Below are 22450 nucleotides of genomic sequence, written 5' to 3' on the forward strand. Positions count from 1 at the left end.
GGAGCTGGCCCAGGCTAGGTTAAGAGGCAGGATCAAGGAGCAAGCTCTTCACACCAATTCAGCCAAGCATCCCTGAGCTCTTCTAAGCAGCACTTACACTCTGCTGAGCAACAGATTCCACGTGATTCCAGACTGGGGCTTGGTCTCTGAATGGTGAAATCAGAAGGAAACAGGGCTTCCACAAAGCTTGGGCCACCAGGGTGGGGTCTTGAGGGTCTGGAGAGCAGCTGCTACTAACATCATCTTGTTTCTTATAGGAAGCTGGAGCTGCCACCTATGTTGGGAACTGCTCAAAGAAAAAGCCTCTGCCTTTGGCTGCCAGGCCTAGGTCCCCAGGTCACAGAATGTGACTTACCCCTGGAGAGGCTGAACCAGAGCCCAGTTCAAACCAGGCAGACCACCTGTAAGGAAAATAGTCACAGAAGGACACAGGAGGAACAGAAAGGATGAGATGTACTTACCTGCCCCCAGAGGCTTCCGTATGTCAACCTGCCCCTTCCCTGTTTCTGTCAAAGGACGTTGCACTTTTAAAGAACGACCCCAGCCCTGTGGAAGCCCCCTCCCTTTTACCCCAGCACCGTGGCCCTCTTACTTGGCTTCCATTTTAAGGGAAGCCATTTTTGTGGCTCCTGATCGGTCATTTGTGAGTAGTTTGGTGTTTTCTACTTCTTGTGTTCCAAGAAATCTTCACATAGCCTCTCCACCTCCAGCTTAGCCTCCTCATCCTAAACTCTCACCAGAGCAATGAAGGACTGTGGAGAAGTTATTTAGTACTTGCCTCACTGGAAACTTCTAGACTAGGAGCCTGGAGGCCATCTTGAGGGTGGGGCTCTGAAACCCCTCCTTGACCTTTGGGCTCTGTGAGGAGGAAGAGCTGCTTTCTGGAACCCCAGCAGGTATCCAGTGGTGTCCGCAGCAAAGGTGGTCTTGATCCATGGGGTTAGGTCACTTGGTGGTGTGGGGAGGCAAGTGGAGGCACTGAGAGGTGGGAGGACACTTTGTGAAGATAATACTGAGGCCCAGCCCCAGTCAGTCAGTATTTATTATCCATCAGATGAGGTTTTGCAAGGGGCCAGGATATGTGGTTCCTTGACCTTCATAGCTGGGACGCCCTTGAGGGGAGACAAGGATAGAGGAAGAAGCTTAGGACCTCTGCCTCCCAACCAACCTGGGGTCCAGAGATCTGGTTCAGCGTTCCTTGGTTGGACTTAGGAACCAGGAAGTGAAAGCTCCCCAATCACGCATCTGAATATTGGCTACGAAGGATCATGATTTTGAAAAACCCTTCAGTATTGATGCGCCTCTACGACTTCCTCTGCCCAAGTGATTTCTTCCTTCCTTATAGTGTACGTTTGCCGTTGTCTACGGAGACATGACCCCGGAAATTGTAGGCCGGGGGAGAGATGATTGTTACCTAAACAAATAATTTGGGTGAAATGATTCGTTATGATGAGGGTGGCAATGACTCACAATCCTCAGCTCGAGGCTTGCTCTTGTCTCCTCAACGCCCCGATACGTGTTGGACACTTGTTTTCAGAACTGTTTTGAGATGAAAGATGCGGAGAGGTTCAGATTCCGAGAACTGTGTGTTGGAAGACGGCCCGCGGGCTGGAGTGGACTGGGTTGTCTTTGAATCCCGGCAGCAGCCGCTACAGCAGCAGCACAATCACTGACACATTTCTGGAGAAAATCATTTGCCCAAAGGGCAGGTCTCAGCGAGCAGGACCCTTGCGCATGCTCGGTTTCCCTGAAATCAGCTCCGTCTCTGTGGTCCGGCCGCTCACAACAAAGGCTGCGGTTATTTTTAGTCCTTCAGCTCCTGAAGAAGCCCCTGGAGACGGGGCCTCGTTGGGCCACTTGGGCAGGGCTGGAGCGCCTGCGCCCTGACTTGGCAGGAGTGGTTCTCCCCAGGCTAATTGCTCTTGGCCAGGGGACCCAGGGCAGCCCGGCATGGAGCCGAGCAGTGTCACTCCTTTGCGGAGTGACCCGTGGCAAGAGATGGGGGTCACTCTCGGCAGGGACTTGTGGCCTCCCAGTGAGTTCTGCGCATACACAATGATCTCATTTAAAGAGCCCCTGACCAGATGGGAGTTTTATCTTCCTCATAAGGTATTTCCTTCCCCCCACTGGTTGGTGGACCCCTTTTGGATTCTGGGGGTTCAGGGAGGGTTTGGGGAGCTGCTGTGTGGTCATTTATTCTGGGAGGGTTACATCGGAGGGGCAGTCACCTTTTCCTGTCTCTCCATCCAACCGCAAAACTCAAAGTGGGGTGCCCCCAAAGACTAATCATTGGTTTTGAAATCATTTTAATTTTTCTTTTTTTTTAGAAACAAACGAAAAAATTACCAACATGTTCCTAATAGCCACAATGGCTTAAAACTTAAACATGCAAAACTGAAACCAAAAAACGGTGGCTCTAAGATTGGGCAGGTCTTCCTGGAGTCTGTGCAGATCCGTTCCCCACGGGCATGCCGAGCAGAGGACGGTCCTGTCTGCAGCCGGCTGTGCGCGGCCCCGCGGGAGCTGTGAGGGTGGGGCTGCCTTCCCCAAGCCAGGGAAGGGTGCTGTGCCTCCCAGCAGCCTCGGGGGAGCCCTTCCGCCCTGCAGAACGTCCCCATCTGGAGAATGGGGCTAACAACGCCCGCTCGTGGGACGGCCCTGCTATGGCAGGGCAAGCAGGCTGAGATCCCCACACTCACATTTGTCCCATTCTTGGTTGAAAACAGGGAGGCCTTGGTAAACTTCAGATCGGTCTCTTTCTCTGAGCCCCAGGGAAGGAGGCTGAATCACTCAGTGTGCTTGAACCATCTGGGTTTCAGTTTTCCCTTTGCCCTTGCGACATCCCCAACCCTCAGTTTGTCCCCTGTGAAGTGGAGAGAGTTATACTTGTCCTGCCTATTCCATAGCAACCCTGGGACTCTTCACAAGACATCTTTTATTAAAGCCATTGCAGAGCCGGGGATGTCCGGGAGGCGCCCCAAATGATTTCCAGGTGAGCTGGCCAGAGTTAGATGCTTTCTTGGAATTTCCCTCTGACCAAAGGCAGCTTGAAGGTCAGGGCCGCTGGGCCCAAGCCGTGACCCAGGAAGTCATGTCTCTGGGTGGGTCTGTGGTGGGAGATGCAGGATTCACCCTGGGGTGGAGGACGTCAGAATGAAAATGCTTGAGATAGTCCCTTCTACAAGATTAAGAGCCTCTTAGAAGGGAGAGCCAATTTCATTTCCGTTCAGGTGTAGTGCTTACTTTAAAACCTCGGTTTAAAGCCCAGTCCTGCTACTTTCTAGCTGGTTGACTTCGGGCACATTACTTAACCTCTCTGAGCCTCATTTTCCACAGCTATAAAGACGGGCAGATACGGCCTATTGGCGGGATTGCTGCAGGATTTGAAATAATGCTGGTAAAGATCCTGGCACACTAGCTATTGTCATTTTGTGGAGGGGCCACTGAGTGGAGATATGGTGCTGTCACCTCCCAGCTCAGATCCAAGGAACCAGACCGGGCACCTTTGCTTCGCTTCACTCCTGTATGGCGGCTCCAGCTGACCTCTGGAGAGGCTGGAGGTTGAAATCCTCTGCTTCCTATAGGCAGTTTTGAAATCCTGCTTTTGGGACCTGTAATAAATCCAGTGCAGGCAACTTTGTGAGGAAATAGAGGCAAGGCTCCTGCTGGGAGAACGACCTTCTGATTGCCTTCTCAACCGCCCCTCCACCCCTCACCGACCCCGGGTCAGCACCTAGGGCAGGAGCCAGCAGCCCCCGGGAAGCCCCGGGGGGCAGCCGGGAGCAGCTGCTTCCCTGCGGCTCAGCCCCTGACTAGAGCCCGTGGGTGGGTCAGCGGGAAGGCGGCCGGATTCCTTCCGAGCTGGGGAAGAGAACAGGTTTTAAGGTCGGGGGAGGGTTTAGAGCACACAGTAATGGTTTTGTGATACCCTGGAGAATTACGCTCAGCGTGCCTTTCAGTCTCCGCGCTTTGAACACAGTACAATTCCTTTCAACCCTCCCCTTCGAAAGTTCAGCTATTTTAAGAAAGAAAAATGAGATGATTGTTATTACTTTCCCTTTGGGGGCCAGTTTAGGAGACCTGTGCGCTCCTGTGTTGTTGAAGAAAGATTACCGGCAACCACAGGCTTCTGGAAGCAGAGGAGAGGGGCTCGGAGCCTCTTCGGAGTCCCCGTGCGGGGCACTGCTCGGCCCTGGGCCTGCCGCCCACCCTCCCCTGCCCCCCAGGCCGCTTCTCAGCCAGCTCTGGACGTGCTGGGGCGACAGCAGCCTCCCTTCCCCTTTCAGGGCCCCCTGAGGCGCTCCCCTGCTGCCCACTCATGCAGTTCTGATGGCACAACCCAAGGGAGAGGCTGGTGCCCCGGCTGGGGCCCAGCTCGTGCTCCCCAGTGAAGGTGCCATGGATCCAGGCTTTCTAGGGGCTGGGCGCTGGTGTCACCCCATGAGGCCCGTGTTCCCGGAGGGAGAATGGAGGGTAAGACTGGAGGAGGCAGTGGCCGTGGGGAGGGCCGAGGACTTCTGTGCAGGCAAAGCACAGAAAGGAGGGGGATGGGAGGACATAGAACAGATGGCACGTGAGCTCCCGGGGCCCCTCAGCGGCTGCTCCCAGGAAGGGAGGCTGCGGGCACCCTCTCCACACTTCCTGCCCAGGCTGCCTGGAAGTGAGGGACAAAGGAAGCATTTTCAGGAAACTCTGAGGGGAGGGATCCTGGCCTTGCTAGTTCCTCAGCAAGTTGGTTTTCCAGAAGAAAGAACGGGACTCCCTGTGTGAGAGGAAGTATTGGGATGTGAGTGGGTCTCCGAAAAGGCTCCCTCTGGACTCTGAGTGAGCCCTGGCTGTATCTGCTCAGGTGGTCAAGACCTGAGTAACTCCCCAGGGCCCTGTGAGGCTGTGAGGACATAAGAGGGGACAGAAGGCACGGGAATGACCCTTGGTTTTCCCCCACCCCTGCCTGAGATGGCTCCCTTGTCCATCTGCTTGCTGTGTCTGCTTGCTGTCTGCTTGCTGTGTCTGCTTACTGTGTCTGCTCATTGTGTCTGTTTGTCTTCTTTAGGAGGCACCAGGAACTGAACCTGGGGCCTCCCATGTGGAAGGCGGGTACCCAACCTCTTGAGCCACATCTGCTCCCTGCTTATTGCGTCTGCTCGTTGTGTCAGCTCAGTGCTTCAGCTCATTGCACCTGCTTGTCTTCTTTAGGAGGCACTGGGAACCAAATCCAGAACCGCCAATGTGGGAGGTGGGCACCCAACTGCTTGAGCCACATCTGCTCCTGTCTCTTGGCTTTCAGTCTCCTTGTTCCCAACTCCCTCCCTTTCTCAATCACCAGTCTTGGGTTGCAGGGCAAGTGGCCTTGAAGGAGGGACATTTCAGGGTTCCCCCTCTTTGGCCCCACCAAGGGAAGGAGTTATTTGTGCTGATGGTGATGTTTCTTGTGCAGTTCAGAGGAAGGCAGGGACTGATATAATTACTTTGACAGATATAATTACTAATAAAGACCTCCCCAGGCAGCAAGGAAATGGCCATGCAGGACAGCACCAACCCAGTCACTGTTGTGGTGGGGAAGGGGGGCAGGTGAGTGGTGTTTGTAGGAAAGAGGGGGGCCTGTGGGCCCCTGGTACCCCCATATTCCCTCAGCAGCACAACTCCATAAACCTCCAAGGTGTATTTATACTCACTGCATCTCGGTTGCTTTCCTCTCTGGATCCCTATTATTTGTGTCAGTATTATAAATATTGCTGAGAACCGGAATGCGCGCACACACGCGCACACACACACACACTCCACTTAATGAACTAAAGTGAACCTTTGGTGTTGCTCCAGGATGAGAGGGAGAAGCTGCCCTTAACCAGGAGTTGGAAGACAAGACGGGTCTTTCCTGGGTCTTCTCCATCCCCAATCATCTGAGCCTTCAGCCCCCGTATGGCCACTGGCAGGCAGTTATAAAGGGAGCTTGTGTGCTTGGAAAGCCACTGGCTGCAAGGCCTCCTTCCATCTCTCCCCTTCACTCACCCCTGCTTCTTTTGCAAATTTTTCTTTATTAGGAAGTTGTGAGTTTATAGAACAATCATGTATAAAATACAGGATTCCCACATACCACCCAACCAATAGCAACTTGTATTGGTGCGGAACATTTCTTACAATTGAAGATTGCACATTTTTACAATTGTACTATTAATTTAAAGTCCATGTTTTATCTGAGGTCTCACTGTATAGGGTAGTTCCATGGATTTTTTTCAAAAATTTGTTATTGTCACTGTATATACAATCTGACATTTTCCCTTTCAATCATATTAAGAGACGTATTTCAGTACTGGTAATTGCATTCAGCATTTGCTACCACCACCACCCTCTATCATTCCAAATAGGAACCCTGTACATTTTAAGCCTCAACTTCCTGTTCCCTACCCCCACCCATCCCCTACTCACCTCTGCTTCTTTAGGAGAGATATTTAGCAATAGTTGGGGACTTGAAAAATAAAAAGGTCTCAATTTGGCTTTCTGTTGAAGGGAGGCAAAGATCTGATGGTGAGAATTGGGGCTGTGGCTTTTACTGACCTTGCCCTTACGTGTTTGTTCCTCACTGAGACCCTCCGTCTGCTCTTCCTTTTCCTCCTTTCTCCCTTTTCTGTGGTGGGAAGAAACAGTGACATAAAAGAAAAAGAATTTATGCCTGCTGCACATTTTCAATACCTAGCTGAAGGGACTTGAACTAGGTTCTAGAAAAAGAGAAAGGAAAGGCTGCTAGATAGTAAGTGAGCGCCAGCATGAAAATATAGAACGATTATCTATCTCAGTGCAGTCGCGGTGGGGAGAGCTAGGGCAGGCAGAGGCCAGCTGGTCGATGTGGCATTTGGGAAAGCAGAGAGGTCACTCTTCTGCAATAAATGGTGCAATTTTGTCCCACTTAGAGAGCATTTGTGCTCTTCCGGCTGGGAAAGGGAGGGGTGCCGGTTCTAGTGGCCCACCTGTCATCTGCCATGTCTGCCCACTCTGGGTCTTTTTCTTTTGTGGGGAAATGGACATACTGCTAAGTGACTGCTGAACAGACTGGTATTGGCTGCAACCTTGGTGAGCATGGTAATGCAAAGCAACGTGCTGCTCCTGTAGGGGCTGAGAAGGAAACCCCACGCTGGCCCAGGCTTCAAGTTCAACTCTCCCCAGGAATCCTGATCACGTGTCAACTCTCGTGCCATCAGGGAAGGTGTCTGTGTCTCTAGGTCTCTCCATTTAGGATGCATGTTCATCAGAAGAGATGAGCAGCTGAAAAATCCCGTTCTCTCCACCCTCTGGAGGTTGCAAGGAAGCACCCAGATGATTTCAGTCCCGTTGCTCATTTCCCAAACACTGGCCACCCTCAGAAGACAAGCATCTTTCGTGTTTGAGTTATTGAGGTAATGACACCTCGGTTCAGCGTGTCAGGCCACTGAAGAGCCTCCGAGGCTGTGCAGATGCCAGCGCTGCTGTTGTACTCCTCAGGTGGAGGGCAGGGGGGTGCACTTGGCAGGGCCCGTGAAAGGAGTCGAGTGACACACACAATGGTCTTTTCCAGAACCCACTAGAGAAAGCATGGAGGGAGAGGTGGGATGGGTCCTCATGCACGGATTGGGTAGACACCCACTGAGACCCCGAGACACATTTCCAACATGGCTCGCCAGCGTCGGGTGAGGACCAGATGTCAGAGGTGTTTCCAGTGACCCACCTGAGGCCTGTGAAGTCCTTGGCTTGCATCTCATCAGATTTTAGACTCCCAGCTGTCTAGAGTGACAGCATCAAGAATAAACCATTTGTTTCTCTGTATGCGATGCGGCCAGATTTCAGCTTCTAGCTATTCCCTGAAGGTGCTGTACCAAGCTTGCTTTCAAGCTAAGTGCCTGGGATGGGAGAAAAGCATGCATCTGCCCATGCGTAAGTGTCAGCCTCAGTATTTCTGCAGGAGAGGCTCCATGGAAACCTCTTCTGGGTCCCAGGACAGCACATGGTTCTCAGCATGTGGAAATTTGACCATCTGGGTGGAGAGGATCAGGGACATCAGGCTTTTGTGATGCTTGGCTGTGAGTCAGGTTTTAAAGTGCTTGAGAGCCCGAAATGCATTCTGGGGTCTGATCTATCCATGCATTCGAAAGTGCATTGGCAAGGTTCTTTTGAATCAAGCCCTCAGGACTTCTTTGAATGTCCTGAATGACCCAACATCACCCTGGCCATTGTGAGGGGAAAGCCACATGGACTGGACCCTCTCCAGGCCTGACTGCAGCACTCCCCACAGGCAGCCAGTGGTGGACCCTGAGGTACAAACTCTCCAGGCTCCATGAGGGCATGGCCTTGAGGGCCAGAAGCTCTGCTGGCCCAGGGGGCTGAGATAATGAGAAGGTCTCCTCTCCATTTCACTTGAGGATACTCTCAGGTGAGAAATGCAGGCTGCTCAGACTCCTGTCCAGCCTGCTGCTGCCTGACTAGAGCAGTCAGGAAGTTGAGACCTAGAGGAGTGGCTGGCTGTCCGTGTCACACGGCCGACTAGTTAGAGAGCCAGAACAAGTCCCCAACCAGGTCTGTGCCTCCCTTTCCAAGTGTGTTCAGGTGGAGAGCATTTTGAAAGTCCAGTTTCCATAAACACAATCCCTCCAATACCCAAGAAAAGGAGCATCTCTTCCAGGAAACCCAAGAAATTGATTTTCTTCTTGTTGTCTAAACCCCACTGTTTCTCCTCAAGGAGAGGCTTATTCTTGTGACCTTGGTGAGGGCTGCCATCACATATGAACCTTGGAGTTCCTCTGGGTGGTCTGTGGCAAGAGGTCCCTGGGGTAGAAAGGATGATGATGTCCCTTAGAAGTTGATGCTCACTCATGGCCACCTGAGGAAGCTTATGCCTGTATAGGCTCCTCAGAGGGCAAGGAAGCCCTACGGTGGAGGCAGAGAGTGAGGGGAGTTTCAGAAGGGGTTACTGTCATCTCCCTTGCCTGCCCCAGCTGGGGAATAGACCCCGGGTGTCTCCTAGCTTTTTATGAGCTTACATTTGGTTTGGGGCTGCAGGGGGAAGGGACTCCTGGAAATGTTCTGATGGTCTCTGATTACCGTATCTCTATTTCTCTCTCTAGGCCTGTAGATGGGATGCAAACTTGGGGCTCCTTCTTCTAGGAGTGGGTACAAGGGAGGGGAGCCATTTTGACATCAGATCCCCATCATTCCCAAATTCCTTCTTGTCTCTTTTTCCTTTTCCTTCCACCCAACTCCTTCTGAACCAATGTCATAAAAGAAGGGCCAAGAGTGATGGGCTCCAAGTGATAGAAATGTGTGCTAATGAGGGTCTGCTCTCTATGCACCTTTGAACTCCCTCCCCATCAGCCTTGGCATCCAACACCATATTGCCTCTTGCTGACTGGACAATCTAGAGTTTTCGCCTTGAGCCATTGGGGTTTCTCAGACACTGTCCGGGACAGGCTGACACAGATTTCATGAGGTCAGACAGAAGGGCTACAGACTTGGGAAGTTGTGTGTAATGGTCCGAATAAGATGCCTCCATTTGGCCCATTCTGGCATCTTTCGAAGGCAAGCACAGCAGCAGACAAACTGAAAGCTGCCCCTGGCCCCACTCACTCTCCTCTTCCTTCAGGTGTGATGTGATCGTGGTCTCAGTCCGTGTGTGTAGCTCTCTGGCCCTGTCTTCCAGGGGATTCTCCTTTTTGCTCTGCCTCCTACTCGGGCTCCTGTGTGTCAAGTTCCCACCCTTTGGTGGTTCCTAATGTGAAAAGTGCTGTGATGTTTTTGCTCTGTCTGAGGGATGTATCAACATCTGTCAGTGTTTCAGTATTGGAGATGAGGCTGTGCCCCGTCTCCCACCTCCCTAAGGGGACACACTGTGTCTGTGACTTCGCAGGCTGGCATATTAAAGTCTCCAGGGGTGGAAATAGCCCACAACTGGGTCTGCACTCGCTGACGTAGGACTTGCCCCAAGGCAGAGGCAGCTGCTCTTCCTTGGGAGGGCTGCCCTTGAGCCAGGACCCCCACTCTTGCTGCCTGCCCTTCCTCCTGCCCTGACCAGGTTCTGGGAGGGGGGCCTTGGAGAGGGCAAGCCCTGTAGCCGACGAGATGAAGAGCAACGTGGACCCCTGGACAGCCCAGTGCCTCTGTGGAACCCTCACACGTTCACAAGGGCTGAGTCACAAGCCCCCTGTCCCCTCCTTGCTGTGGTTAGTATCTCGTTCTGTGGTTGGTTAGCAGTATTGACTACCTATGTAGCTAATCTTTTGTCTGCAATTTAGAGTATGTATAAATAAAAGACTTTAAAACTCTTGGAAGCTCTTGGCTTTTTTTTCCCCCCAGCAATCTTCTAAAAAAAACCAATTGCAAACATGTATGGAAAGTGTGGGGGTGGAGGCCTTTCACGTTGGGGTGTACAGCGGGACTGCGTGTGTGAGTGTATGCGTGCAGGGGTGAGCATGTGGGCACACGCATGCACAGGACCTGGCTCCAGAGGAAGGCGGGCGCCTACAGGTTTGCAGGGAGACTCCGGGAGCAATGACGCCAGGTCTCCTTTGCTCGCTGGTGACGGGATTCGGGTCCCGTCAGGCACAAGTCCCAGGGAAGCCATAGTCACAGGGGTTTCCTGGGCTCGGCAGGCAGCACACTTTCAGGCCTCCACCAGGAGCTTCATCTGCAGGAGTGGAGCGCCCTCTGAGAAGATGGCAGGCATTCTGAAGAGAACCCACTGGAAATTCTGGGGGAGGGGAGGTCAATGAGTCAGAGATGACTCACAGCTGAGGTGGGGGAATGTGCTGCCGGAAGGAGAGACCTCAGGTTCAGGACCATCTTGAAAGCCAGCTGAGTCACCACTCCTTCCCTTTCAGGTCAGAAACCGCCTCCCATAAAAGGCAGTGAGATGGCTGCCCTGGGCAAGGAGCAAGAGGCTGCAGAGAAGATGCATCTGCCCTGAATGTCTGGGGAGTCTGCTTAGCAACCACCTTAAAGCAACAGCCTCTGGGTGCAGGCTCCTGGACAGTGCAGGAGTTGGTTTTCTAAGACTGCAAGCTAAGAGTCAGTCTTCCCAAAATAAACTCATGATAACTGAAGAAGTAAAAGGCTCGACTCTGTGCTAGGCATTGGGGATGCAACAGGGAAGACGGCCAAGGTGCTGCCCTTCAGACGGCTCCCGTCCAGCCCGAGCCAGGCTGCAGAGAAGTAATAACACAATATGTGGTCAAGGGAGGAAATTTGGGGAGCTAGAAGAACATGAGCAGGGACTTCTGGTTTCAGGGTCAGTGTGTTATTAGTTGGAATCTACTTGTGTGCTTCAGTAAGTCATAGGCAGACCCAGCAGGGGGGAGATGCCATGTCTCTTTAGGTCTCTCTGATGTCACTGTTCTTTTTTTTTTTTTTTACCAAGATTTATTATTTTTATTTATTTCTAGCCCCACCCCTCCTCATTTGCGCTCCCTGTGTCTGCTCTTTGTGTGCTTATCTTCTTTTTTTTAGGAGGAACTGGGAACTGAACCTGGGACCTCCCATGTGGGAGGGAGGCACCTAATCATTTGAGTCACCTGTGCTCTCTGCTCGTTGTGTCTCTCATTTTGTGTTTCCTCATTGTGTCTCTTCGTTGCATCATCTCATTGTGTCAGTTTACCACTCTGTTGTATCAGCTTGCTGTCCTGCTCATCTTCTGTAGGAGGTGCTAGGAACTGAACCTGGGACCTCCCACATGGTAGGCAGGCACCCAACTGCTTAAACCACATCTGCTTCCCATCACTGTTCTTGAGTAAGTTATTAGCATGTCTTCAACCTTTGCTTTTGTAAGTGTACTATGGGGCTGTTATTTCTAGTGTCAGAGCTACAGACATGGGCCACTGAGTAGGTTGCCAGCCATCGCTGCAGAGGGACAGATTGTCCCTTGCAGGGGCCAGAGGAACAAAGCCAGGTCTTCACCCACAGTGCTCTCAGGGTGAGGGCCGGGCTTTGTGATACTGAGTTGTTTACTCCAGCAGTGGGGGACTGAGAGTCATAAAACCCAGGCAGGAGAAGGTCACACAGGCACAAACGCACACAACTTTCACCTGCACGGAGGGCTGTGCCTGTTTCCTCTTTGCCAAGGTCACCCCAGGTGGAAGCACCCCAGGGGACCCAGCACCACCACCCACTCTTACTCCGGCAATTGCTGAGAAAGGGCTTTGGGGGAAGCACTAGATGCACCCTGGTCTGTTGGGCCCGTGAATGCCAACTGAGGTCACAAACTGATGTTGCTCTAGGAAGACAGAGGGATGGAGGAGGGAGGGGAAAGCTCTTTGAGTCCAAGCAAACACAAAGCAGAGTGGGATTTGTTTCCAGTTCTTTCCTTGGGGAGAAGAGAAGGCATGGAATGATGGTGGGATCACGGGGAGTAAGAAAAAGAGACCAATGGGATGAGATGCCGATGTTCCCTCCACCCCGTGTTGCAGACATCCCAAAGCACCGGGGTTGTTACAGAGTCCACTGGGGTTTCTGCAACCTGCGTTGCCAGACAGGGCTGATGGGGCGACTTCATTATCCCATTATCACATGGCCTTTGGCAGCCTGAGTGGATGCCCCTTGTGCCCCTCCCACCATCTAGTCCCAAAGAGAGCTTCAAACGATTGTGTTGTTTAAAAGAAGCCAAATCCACCACCCACCGACGCGTGAAACAGATAAATCAGAGCCAGCCCTTTGACCAGATCAAGGTGTCGGTACAATAAATCAGCCCCTGAAATTTGCCTGAGTTGGAGGCCCTTTGGGGCATCTGAAAGCAGCTCCTGGGAATGGCATGGTTTAACGACACACACCATGACAAAGATTTAGGTTGTTCTAGAACAGTGGTTTTCCAAATAGATTCTGCAGAGCCCTAGGATTCTGGGAGGCAGCTTGGAGGGGCTGCTCAGAGGCCTCTGGGGTCAGGTGGAAAGAGTCCTTTTGGGCAGGTTTCTGAACCCCAACCTTCACTTCAAACCAATGACCAGCGCAGCTCTGATTTATCTGTTTCACGCGTTGGTGGGTGGTGGATTTGGCTTCTTTTAAACAACACAATCGTTTGAAGCTCTCTTTGGGACTAGATGGTGGGAGGGGCACAAGGGGCATCCACTCAGGCTGCCAAAGGCCATGTGATAATGGGAGACCACCATGGGCCCGGGACCCCCTGCCAGGTACAAGTGGACACTGCCTCTGCTCCACCTGGAGCTCCCCCTTGGGTTTATGGTAAGCAGATCAGGGGAGCCTGGGCCACGAGGTTTCACTTCCTCCTCTTGGGGGGGGGGGGTTGCTGCAGCCTGCACTACCCTCTCTCCTTCCCTCCCTCCCTTGCTAGGCCCTCCCTGTCACCTCCCACTACCGCCTGACTCCCATGGTAGAGCTCGCTGTCACCTCCTTAGTCATAAGCCTCAGTCGGTGTTTTGAACCATCAGCGCTTTAGCAAGGCCAGAACAACAGTGTGTCCCCAAGGTGGGTGAGTCGAAAATGTTCAGGCTAAACTTTGGGTAATTAGCATTGTTAATGCTCGTTCCGTGATTTTTACAGCTGTGAGCCTCATTAAAGTGTTCTCCAGGGGGAAGCCAGCTGAGCTTCAGGTGTCAGTTCCGCTCTCGAAGAAGCGCCATCTCCAAGCCTCTGTTCCGAAGCCGGGTCCCTGTCCCTCCTCCCGCTCCCTCCCTGTCTGCTGGCATCTGGGCTGGGCCTGCCTCTCTCACCTGGGATTCGCTCCTTCCCGCCCCCTGCCCTGTCATCTGCTCTCTCTCCCTCCCAAAGAGAAACATGCCCACTCCAGGAGCTGAATGGCAGCCATTCCCTGCTCCAACTCAGCTTTGAGAGAAAGACATCTCGGCCCCGGTAGGGACATCTCAGCATTGCTGGACCTTTCTATGCAGAGCTGCTCCCCTTTTCACCCCCCAACCCCTCAGAGAAGACCCAAAGCCCGGTGCCTTCACCCCACCCTCACGCCTCACTCCCAGCTGGATTTCCAGGGCTCGACTGGCATCTGCCGTGGTGGCCCCTCCCCGGAAAGACACCTGAGTCCCTCTGGCCTTAATTTCTGGGATTCCTGATTCCTGGGAGGGGAGACAGGGGACTGACTATTTGCCAAACAGAGAAATATAAAACGCTTTTCAACCCTCTTGAAACCTTGAGGAAAATAATGCCAGCCCCTCCAGGGACTAAACACGGGCTCAACCAAATCAGAGAGGGAAATCACGACTCCAGAGAGGCTCCCTGGGGGCGGGGGGTTGCTGAGGAGAGTCTGGCGGGGGTCCAGACCCCACAGTTCTCTTTCCTTTCTGCTCCCCTCAAACCTCTGGGTCCTCTGGGTCCACATAGATGCTCAGAGGGGTCATCTAAGCCGTGTCTGATGAGTGTGACTTGACCACCTGCTATGTGCTACATGCTCAGAAGGTATATAGAACCTGCTATCCACGTTAGAAGCCCCCAAAGGAAATGATGGGCCAACGGAGGGGCTAGCATGTCCATGCAGGACATTAGTTGCAGATGGAATGAGAGGCGTGTGATGTGATCCAAAGGTCTGCAGGAAGGGGTGCCCATCACAGGTGAAGGGCTGCATGGAGAGGTGGTTGGAGCAGAAACTTGGAGGATGCATAGGCTTTGATGGCAGTGATTTGGGGATTAGGAGTGGGCTTTCCAACTGGAGAGGGCAATGTGAGCCAAGGCCCCCCTTTATTCTCGGCACGCTGGCCTGGGACCTGTGTCTCAGGCACTGGGATGCAGGCTGTACCCCAGATTGAGGGCAAGCGCTCCCAGGGGCCGTAGTTGCCATCGTGACTGCACAGCGGGCCTGTTTCTGAAGCTGAGGGTGGGCACTGGGGTGTTTTAACCTGTGAGCAAGGAGCCTGAGCTTCTCCAGCAACTCTCCTGCCGTTTTGCTTTACTCCCTCTCCCCTCCTCAGTGCATCCTGCTGAAAGAGCCTCCTGAGTTATTTCCAGAACCTTAAACCTTGTTAGGTGGTTTCTTACTATCCTTACTCCTCACAATTACGTGTCAGCAAACTCCTCCGAGCTCCGCCAACTGCCAACCTTGCGTTCTGTCTTTGTCCCTGTGTTTGTGAATTGCGTTCTCCTGCCCACAATGGCACCCATCCCCCTTGCTCCCTCACACACATACTCTCCACCTACAAATATTTTCTTTAAGGCTGCATTCAGCCCTCTCTCCCTACAGTCTTTTCTGGCTTACCCAGGGAGCAGCTCCTCCTTCCTCAGAGTCCCTGTGGATTTTTGTATATATCTCGCTTACAACACCTGGCCCTCCCTGCACAGGTTGTCCGCTTTCTCGCCGGTCTCCCTCACCAGACAGAGTACTTGGAGGGCAAGAACTGTGTCTTGTTTGTTCACTGTTGGATCCCAACTGCCCACGTATATGCTTAGTGAATGAATGGATGGATGAATCCATGAATACTTGGACAAATGACTGAGTGAGTTAATGAATGAATGAGCAAATCAGAAGAAATAAAGTGGGGCGTGGCGGGGAGCTCCGTTTGCCTCATAGACATAGGTCTTTTTCCTTCTGGGGTAAGGCCCTGGCAAAATCAGCAGATGGTCCCTCTTCACTGTAGGCAGAAGGCAGCTCTGACGGCTGGGAATGGACTGTGTGACTAGGCTTTACCCATCTCTCTCTGCTGGGTTACTAGAGCATGCTTAAACCCAAATCCTTCAAGTCCCAGCGCATTATTAAACAGGCTCTAGTGTAAGTGAGCCACCCTGCCTTCCACTTAAAGGAGATCCACGATGCACTTAAAGAAACAATAAATTATGGAAATGATCTCTATGCTTCTCTGGGGCAAAAAGACCAGCTTTCACCCTGAAGAGCTCACAAAGGACCCTGAAAAAAACAACACGCTATTAATCAGCAACCGCAGGCTGAAGTGCTTTATAAGGAACACCTAAAAGTACAGGGTTTAAGACTGGAGGTTGATCGCCATGCTTTGACTGATTTTAGAGAGCTAGGCCAGAATCGAGACCTGTCTGCCTCAGCTGGATCTGATTCTGGAGGTGGGCCGAATGCAATGCTTCTGGAGAGATCTTTTAGTGCTTTTGTTGTGTCATAAAATCACCAGCTTTCCTCCAGTTATGCTATTTTTTAATACACACCGCTCTCCTGTATGCTCTTAATGATGTCTTGAGGCCAAAATGATTACCCGTGGGACTACATTTCCAATTACACGATGGAAATCAGTGAGAATATACCTTTCAATTACAAAAATCATCATACCCTAACATTTAGGGGCCCCTTTATTGACTGGAGGGAGGTACCAGGAAAACTCTTACCTGTCTCAGAGTAGTCTGAGACCCTTGAGGGGAGGGAAATTGGGGCCTGCGAGCTCTGGGTGGGATTGCTATCCCTGCCACTACAAGGCCAGCCAGGGCTGCGTGACAGCTGGTGGCATGCTACATAACCTCTCTTAGTTTCCTCGTCTCTAAAATGGGGATAAGGAGGTCTACTTTGTAGAGTTACTGTGAGGATTAAATGTCATCACATGTGTAAAGAGCCTGGCATGAGGTGTCATTCTTTCTCTCTTCTGTCTCTGGCTACCCCTCTCCCACTGTTTAATGATGTGGTGGCAACAGCTTGATTCTAGGATAAAACGTGAATAAGAACCTCAAGGGAAGTGGATGTGGCTCAACTGACAGAGTGCCCGCCTACCGTATGGAGGGTCCAGGGTTCGACACCCAGGGCATCCTGACCCATGTGATGAGCTGGCCCACACGTAGTGCTGCCACATGCAAGAAATGCTGTGCCACGCAGGGGTGTCCCCATGTAGGGGAGCCCCATGCGCAAGGAGTGCGCCCCGGGAGGAGAGCCGCCCTGTGTGAAGAAAAGTGCAGCCCGCCCAGGAGTGGTGTCACACACATGGAGAGCTGACACAGCAAGATGACACAACAAAAAAGAGAATGCAGTTTCCTGGTGCCGCTGACAATGCAAGCAGACACAGAAGAACACACAGTGAATGGACACAGAGAGCAGACAATAGGGGAAAGGGTGGGGAAGCGGGGGGGGGGGGGTGAGAAATAAATAAGAAATAAAAACTCTTAAAAAAAGATCCTCAAGAAACTTAGATGGCAGAATGAGGCAGAGGAAACTATATGGGCTTGGGGGTTAGAGAACTGTGGCTTTGTCTCTCAAAAGCAGGTTGTGTGGAGCAGGTGTAGCCCAGTGGTTGAGTGCCTACTTTGCACGGACAAGGTCCTGGGTTCCATTCCTGGTACCTCCTAAAATTATATATATATATATAAATATATATAGAAAATAAAAGCAGGTAGCTTGAGTTTCTTTATTTGTTAATGGCGATGATTATATCTACTTTATATCTGGTGTCTTCGGGGAATGTAAATGAGATAACTTAGGTGAGGCTCCCGGCCCTGTACCTGGCACACAATAGCCTCCCACGAAATGTAGCATTGTCTCATATTGCCACGCTTACCCACAGAAATGGAGGCAAATGTGGCCGACGTCAAGAGAGGGCAGAGAAGCCTTCCAGATGGAGAGAAGGCTAGAAGGGCTTCAGGGAGGAGGTAGCATTTGGGCTAATTTGGACGCTGGGAGGCAGGAGGAGGAGGGAAGTAGAGCTTATTCCAGGAACAGCACGTGTGTGGAGGCCGGGACAGGGGGCCAGTGGTTGGGGCTGCCCGGCCAGCGGAGGGTTTAGGGGGTGAGGCAGGCACTGCGGATGGGGGGCCCACCTGGAGAGCTTCAGGTGCGGGCGCACATGATGGGGCGCTTCCCCAGGCAGCAGCGGAGACCCGCCCACGGTTCCTGCGCGGTCAAGTGTGTGAGCAGCGTGCGCAGGCTGGATTAGGGGAGGGGGCTCTCAGACCGGGGCCCCTTCTGCAGCCGGCTGCCGGCCGATGACGGCGGGAGGCAGGACTGGCCGGGCAGAGGCCGCATGCAAGGGGTGCGGAGAGGAGACGAGAGAAGTGTGTGGGTGAAGGTGGACGTGCTGCGGGCCACACCCCAGGCCAGGGCACGCCCCCTTTGGGGGTTGGGATGGAGGCGCGGCGGCAGCCCCTTTGCGCTGCGCGCTGTCTGCTGAGGGGACATTGCTACCTCATCCCTTCCTCTTGGCCTCTTTCCTGCAGCTGCGGCAGGCCGGGGGAGGGCCAAGGGCGAGGTGGGGGCCTGCCCAGGCAGCAGGGCCCCTGTGGCCCCTGGTGGAGAGGAAGGGTTGAGGCAGGGCCGCTGGAACGGCTAGGGTAGCCGCTGGGCCGCACCCTCCCTGTGGCTCCTTTGGGGTCTCCCGCCCAGGACATGAGGACAGCCTGGGCCCAGGCTCTGATGCTCAGAACCGGAAGGAGGATGTGGTCCTTTCTCTAGTCCACTAATGAACCGCAAGATTCATTTACCTGTAAGTGAAAGTACCTGAAATTATCTGTAAGATTGCGTGCGCGCATCTGCCAGATTTACAGATTCTCAACGGGATCGGTGATATCCCCAAAGCATCAATACCCCTTGTCAGTGCCACCCTTGCCTTTTACAAGATGAGGAAACTGAGGCCTAGAGAGAGGAAGTGACCGCTGAGTCCCACAGCGAGTTAACTGCCATCCAGGGCAATTGAGAGGAAAAGGAGTGTCTGCAGCTCAGGGGTGCTGGGGGTCCTCCCAGGAGTGGAACCAGAGGGAGAAGGGGAGCAGGGGAAGAAAGGAAAGCCCAGAAGTGCCCGGGGATTAGCCATCTGTGTGTTTCCTGGGGCCAGTGCCCCACCTGGATACCCGATCCCCTCTCCAGTATTGTTCACATACTTTCCCAGGGATAGACTGGGCCCGGCTGGGCTGAGTGCAGGGGGGCGGGGTGTGTGTGTGTGTGTGTGTGACAAGTCATCCAATTGAGTTGGGGGGCAGGGAAGGAGGGAGAGAGAAGGACTCAACAGGTTGGTAGAGTGGGAACGAGGGCACGCAAGGTGGACTGCAGATGGGGAGTAGGGGGGAGGGGCGGCTGGAGGGGCCCTCACTAGTGGGCGATGGCTCAGACCAGGGTGGAGGGAGGCTGAGAGCTTCGCCCAGGGTTCCCCAGGCGGGCACGGTTCCAGGAATGTACGATTGAGGGCTGAATGTGTGCTCGCCCGCAGGGCTTGCTGGCTGGCCTTGGGGCCTGTTGAGAATCAAGCCCTCTCTCCTCTGGCAGCCATGACTGGCTTTCACGTTGCAGACTTTGGGGGCTCTGGGAAATAACGGGTGTGAGGGGCCAATTCCCCCTCCCCCCACACCTGGCACTGCCACAACCAGAGCAGCACTGCTTTTATTTACTGGGATTCCAGCGACGATTTTGTTGGAGAAAGAGTTCCTTGGCTAAAAAAGTCGATTTTAGTTTCCACTTCCCCTGCTCCTGAATTTTACAAAAGGGAAACTGAGGCTGAGGTTGCTCAGGATCAGAGGGTATCTGGTGGCTGCACTGGAATCAGGTTCAGGCCTCCCAGCTCCGGTGCGAATTGTCTGGTCTCTTCCTTCTTCCTAGCCCAGACTCAGAGGCTGGAAGGGTGAAGGGAACTGACAGCCTCGCAGGGGAGAAGGAGTGGGCCTGGGGGGCTTGTAGAGCTAGGGAAAGGGGGATGTCAGGAACCCTGGAACGGGGGACAGCTGTCCTCCCAGCACTGCATGGAGAAGTCCCCCCCACCCTACCTGATCCCTTATGCTGGCATCCTGGTTCAAGGGTCAGGCAGGAGCCGAAGACCTGCCGCAAGGTAGGGGTGAAGGCTGAGGGATGAGGGAAGAAGTCAGGCCCCAATTGTTGACTTTGAAGGTTTAAACTCTCAGCTCCTCCAGCCCAGGTGTGTTGGGATGACTCTTGGGTCCTTGTCAGCTTCGTGGGAAGCAATGGTGAGCCCGTCTCTGTTTCTTCTGAGGCTGAGGAGGCGGGTGAAAACACGCCTCAGCTGCTAAGCCTGGTGCTCCAAGCAGAGGTGTCTTCTGGATGGCAGTAGAAGGCCTCATTTGCATACATGCAAATGAATGTCCCATATCCTCTCTTTTCCATCATCATCTAGGAAGACCCAGATGCTGTTGTAAGAGTCCTCAGATCCTGTATCAAAATTTGCATCTTTTGGGAGGATGCAGCCTCTGAAGGCACCTTGCTTTTCTTGCTCTCATGGTCCAGTATGTTATGGCTAGCCCACTTTTGGGACCTGCTTACCACCATCTTCTTTACCCTTTTATTTTATTTATTTATTTAGAATTAATTTTTTTGTTTTTGTTTTTGAAGACTCTCTCAGATTATAGAAATGTTACATAAAAAATATGTAAAAATAAGGGATTCCCATATGCCCCGCTCCTTTCCCCTCCCACCCTTTCCCACATTAACAACATCCTTCATTCCTGTGGTACATTTGTTACAATCAAACCCATGCTGAAGCATTGCTACTAACCATGGCATACAGTTTACGTTATAGTTTATACTTTGTCCCACACAAACTTTATCCTTTTCACAGGACCATGTATCTTCAAAATTCTAATTAAGTTTATTTTTTACAGAATCAACACCTTAGCAGTCATGCAGGGGTTTCATCCATTTCCAACCAGGCTGCCAGACCCATCTTCCCTCAGTCTCAATAAAACAGCCAGAGAAGTTTATGTCCTGTCAGGCAGGGACTACTGTCCTAACCAGCAGAAGTAACTACAGAAGAATGACCACTGCCCCTCAGCACCCCCTTAAGAATAAGGGTGTGAACTCTCTGAGGGGAGTTGAGGAAGTTAGTGAAGTGAAGGGGAAGGTGGCTGGCACAGCCGACAACATGGCCGACAGACCCTTCCTCAACCTTGGTCCAGTTGGGACTCTTTCTGGAGCCAAAGGGAGGCCCTGGATCGTCCAAACAGGCCTTACCATTGGCCCCACCATTGGTGAGATAACCAATACCAGCTGGGGCCTCTCCCCTTAGCACTAGCTAGGAGAGGAATAATTAATAGTTTAAAAGGTGACCACACAAGCCAAAACTCGCTCTCTCTGCCTAGAGGAGGCTGCACCAAAACACAGTGAATATTTCTGTCTTTCTTTCCCGTTTCTCAGCAAGCTCTGTTCTTTCCCCCCATTTCCCAATGAATTCTTTTTGCTGCCCTAACTTAAAAAAAAAAAAAAAAAGAGCCTCTTGAGCCTCTTTGGTTTCTCAGTGTGAATTGTCTTTTAACTCCTTCTAAGACACTGGGGGGAAAAAAAAAGATGCTGGGGTCTTCCTAGTCCCTTCCAGTCTACCCCTTCCAGTCATATTAGCTTTTCAAACCTGAGGCTTGGAGCTGAAGAAGCAGAAGCAGATTTGGAGACAGACAGGGCTGAAGGACAGAGTTCAACTCAGGCAGCCAGCAGGGTCTACGTGATGGTCCTGGCTCTGCCACTTTGGCTGCAAGCAACAGACACCAAGTCAAGGCCCCCTTTTTTTTTTTCTTTTTCTTTCTTTCATTTATTTATTTATTTATTTATTTATTTAATCCCCCCCCCCCCAGTTGTCTGTTCCCTGTGTCTATTTGCTGCGTCTTGTTTCTTTGCCTGTTTCTGTTGTCATCAATGGCATGGGAAGTGTGGGCGGCGCCATTCCTGGGCAGGCTGCACTTTCTTCCGCGCTGGGCGGCTCTCCTTACGGGTGCACTCCTTGCGCGTGTGGCTCCCCTACGCGGGGGACACCCCTGCGTGGCAGGGCACTCCTTGCGCGCATCAGCACTGTGCATGGGCCAGCTCAAGAAGGCCCGGGGTTTGAACCGCGGACCTCCCATGTGGTAGACGGACGCCCTAACCACTGGGCCAAGTCCGTTTCCCGAGGCCCCTTAATTGCATGAGTGACAAATTAGGAGGACACAAGGGTGTGTCAAGAACTTGAGTGGGATAGGGTGGGCTCGAGAGGGGAGGGGAAGCAGGGTGTGGGAGAGCTGCTTGGCCATCTGTCTCTCCTCTCAGCTGTCTGGAGATTGATTTTTTTTCCCTGCTCCTCAGCCTAAATGGTGCAAAATGAATATCCCATAACAACCAAGTCCTGATGCACAGGCAAATGTCTGTCAGGAGCCCGATTCCAAATTCCTGGGAATTATTGGCTCAGCGTGGGTCAGGTGGCCACCTCTAGTCTAATCACCTATGACCAGGAGGTCAGGGTCATAGAAGAAACATGACTACCTCAGGGGAAGATTTCCAGGAGCCAGGCAGTGTAACTTGCTAACTTACTTACAGTGGGAGTGACTGAGCCTTTTCAATGAGCCAGGCGCTGCTAAGAATATTACATACCGTGTCTCAGCCAACAAGTTTGCTGATGTTATTGCCACATTCAATCCTCACAACGATCCTGGATTCTATTTTTCTACCCATTTTACTGAAAAACTTCAGGGTTTTTGAGGTTAATAACTTGCCTAAGGTCATGTAACTAACATGAGGTAGAGCTGGGATTCTCACCTGGATTTCTTTGAGCACCAGGTTTTTCTCTAAAATAAGAAGTTTCTATTTAGTAGGATGCTTGTGAAGATTAAACGATGTAATGTATGACAAGTACTT

General features: G+C 52.4%; 1 protein-coding gene across 4 annotated transcripts in view; it reads left to right on the plus strand.

Annotated features, from left to right (window-relative positions):
* Nucleotides 1-10286, plus strand: part of DPF3 (double PHD fingers 3) — a 299860-nt gene extending 289574 nt beyond the window's left edge. For all 4 annotated transcript variants that reach the window (XM_058293116.2, XM_058293117.2, XM_058293114.2 and 1 more), the window contains one exon: nt 258-10286. In XM_058293116.2, the coding sequence (XP_058149099.1) occupies nt 258-328 (71 nt within the window). In that variant the 3' untranslated portion in view covers nt 329-10286. The remainder of the gene's footprint in view (nt 1-257) is intronic.
* The last annotated feature ends 12164 nt before the right edge of the window (nt 10287-22450 follow it).

This window comes from Dasypus novemcinctus, chromosome 3 (genome assembly GCF_030445035.2).
Source record: "Dasypus novemcinctus isolate mDasNov1 chromosome 3, mDasNov1.1.hap2, whole genome shotgun sequence".
NCBI classification, from domain to species: Eukaryota; Metazoa; Chordata; class Mammalia; order Cingulata; family Dasypodidae; genus Dasypus; species Dasypus novemcinctus.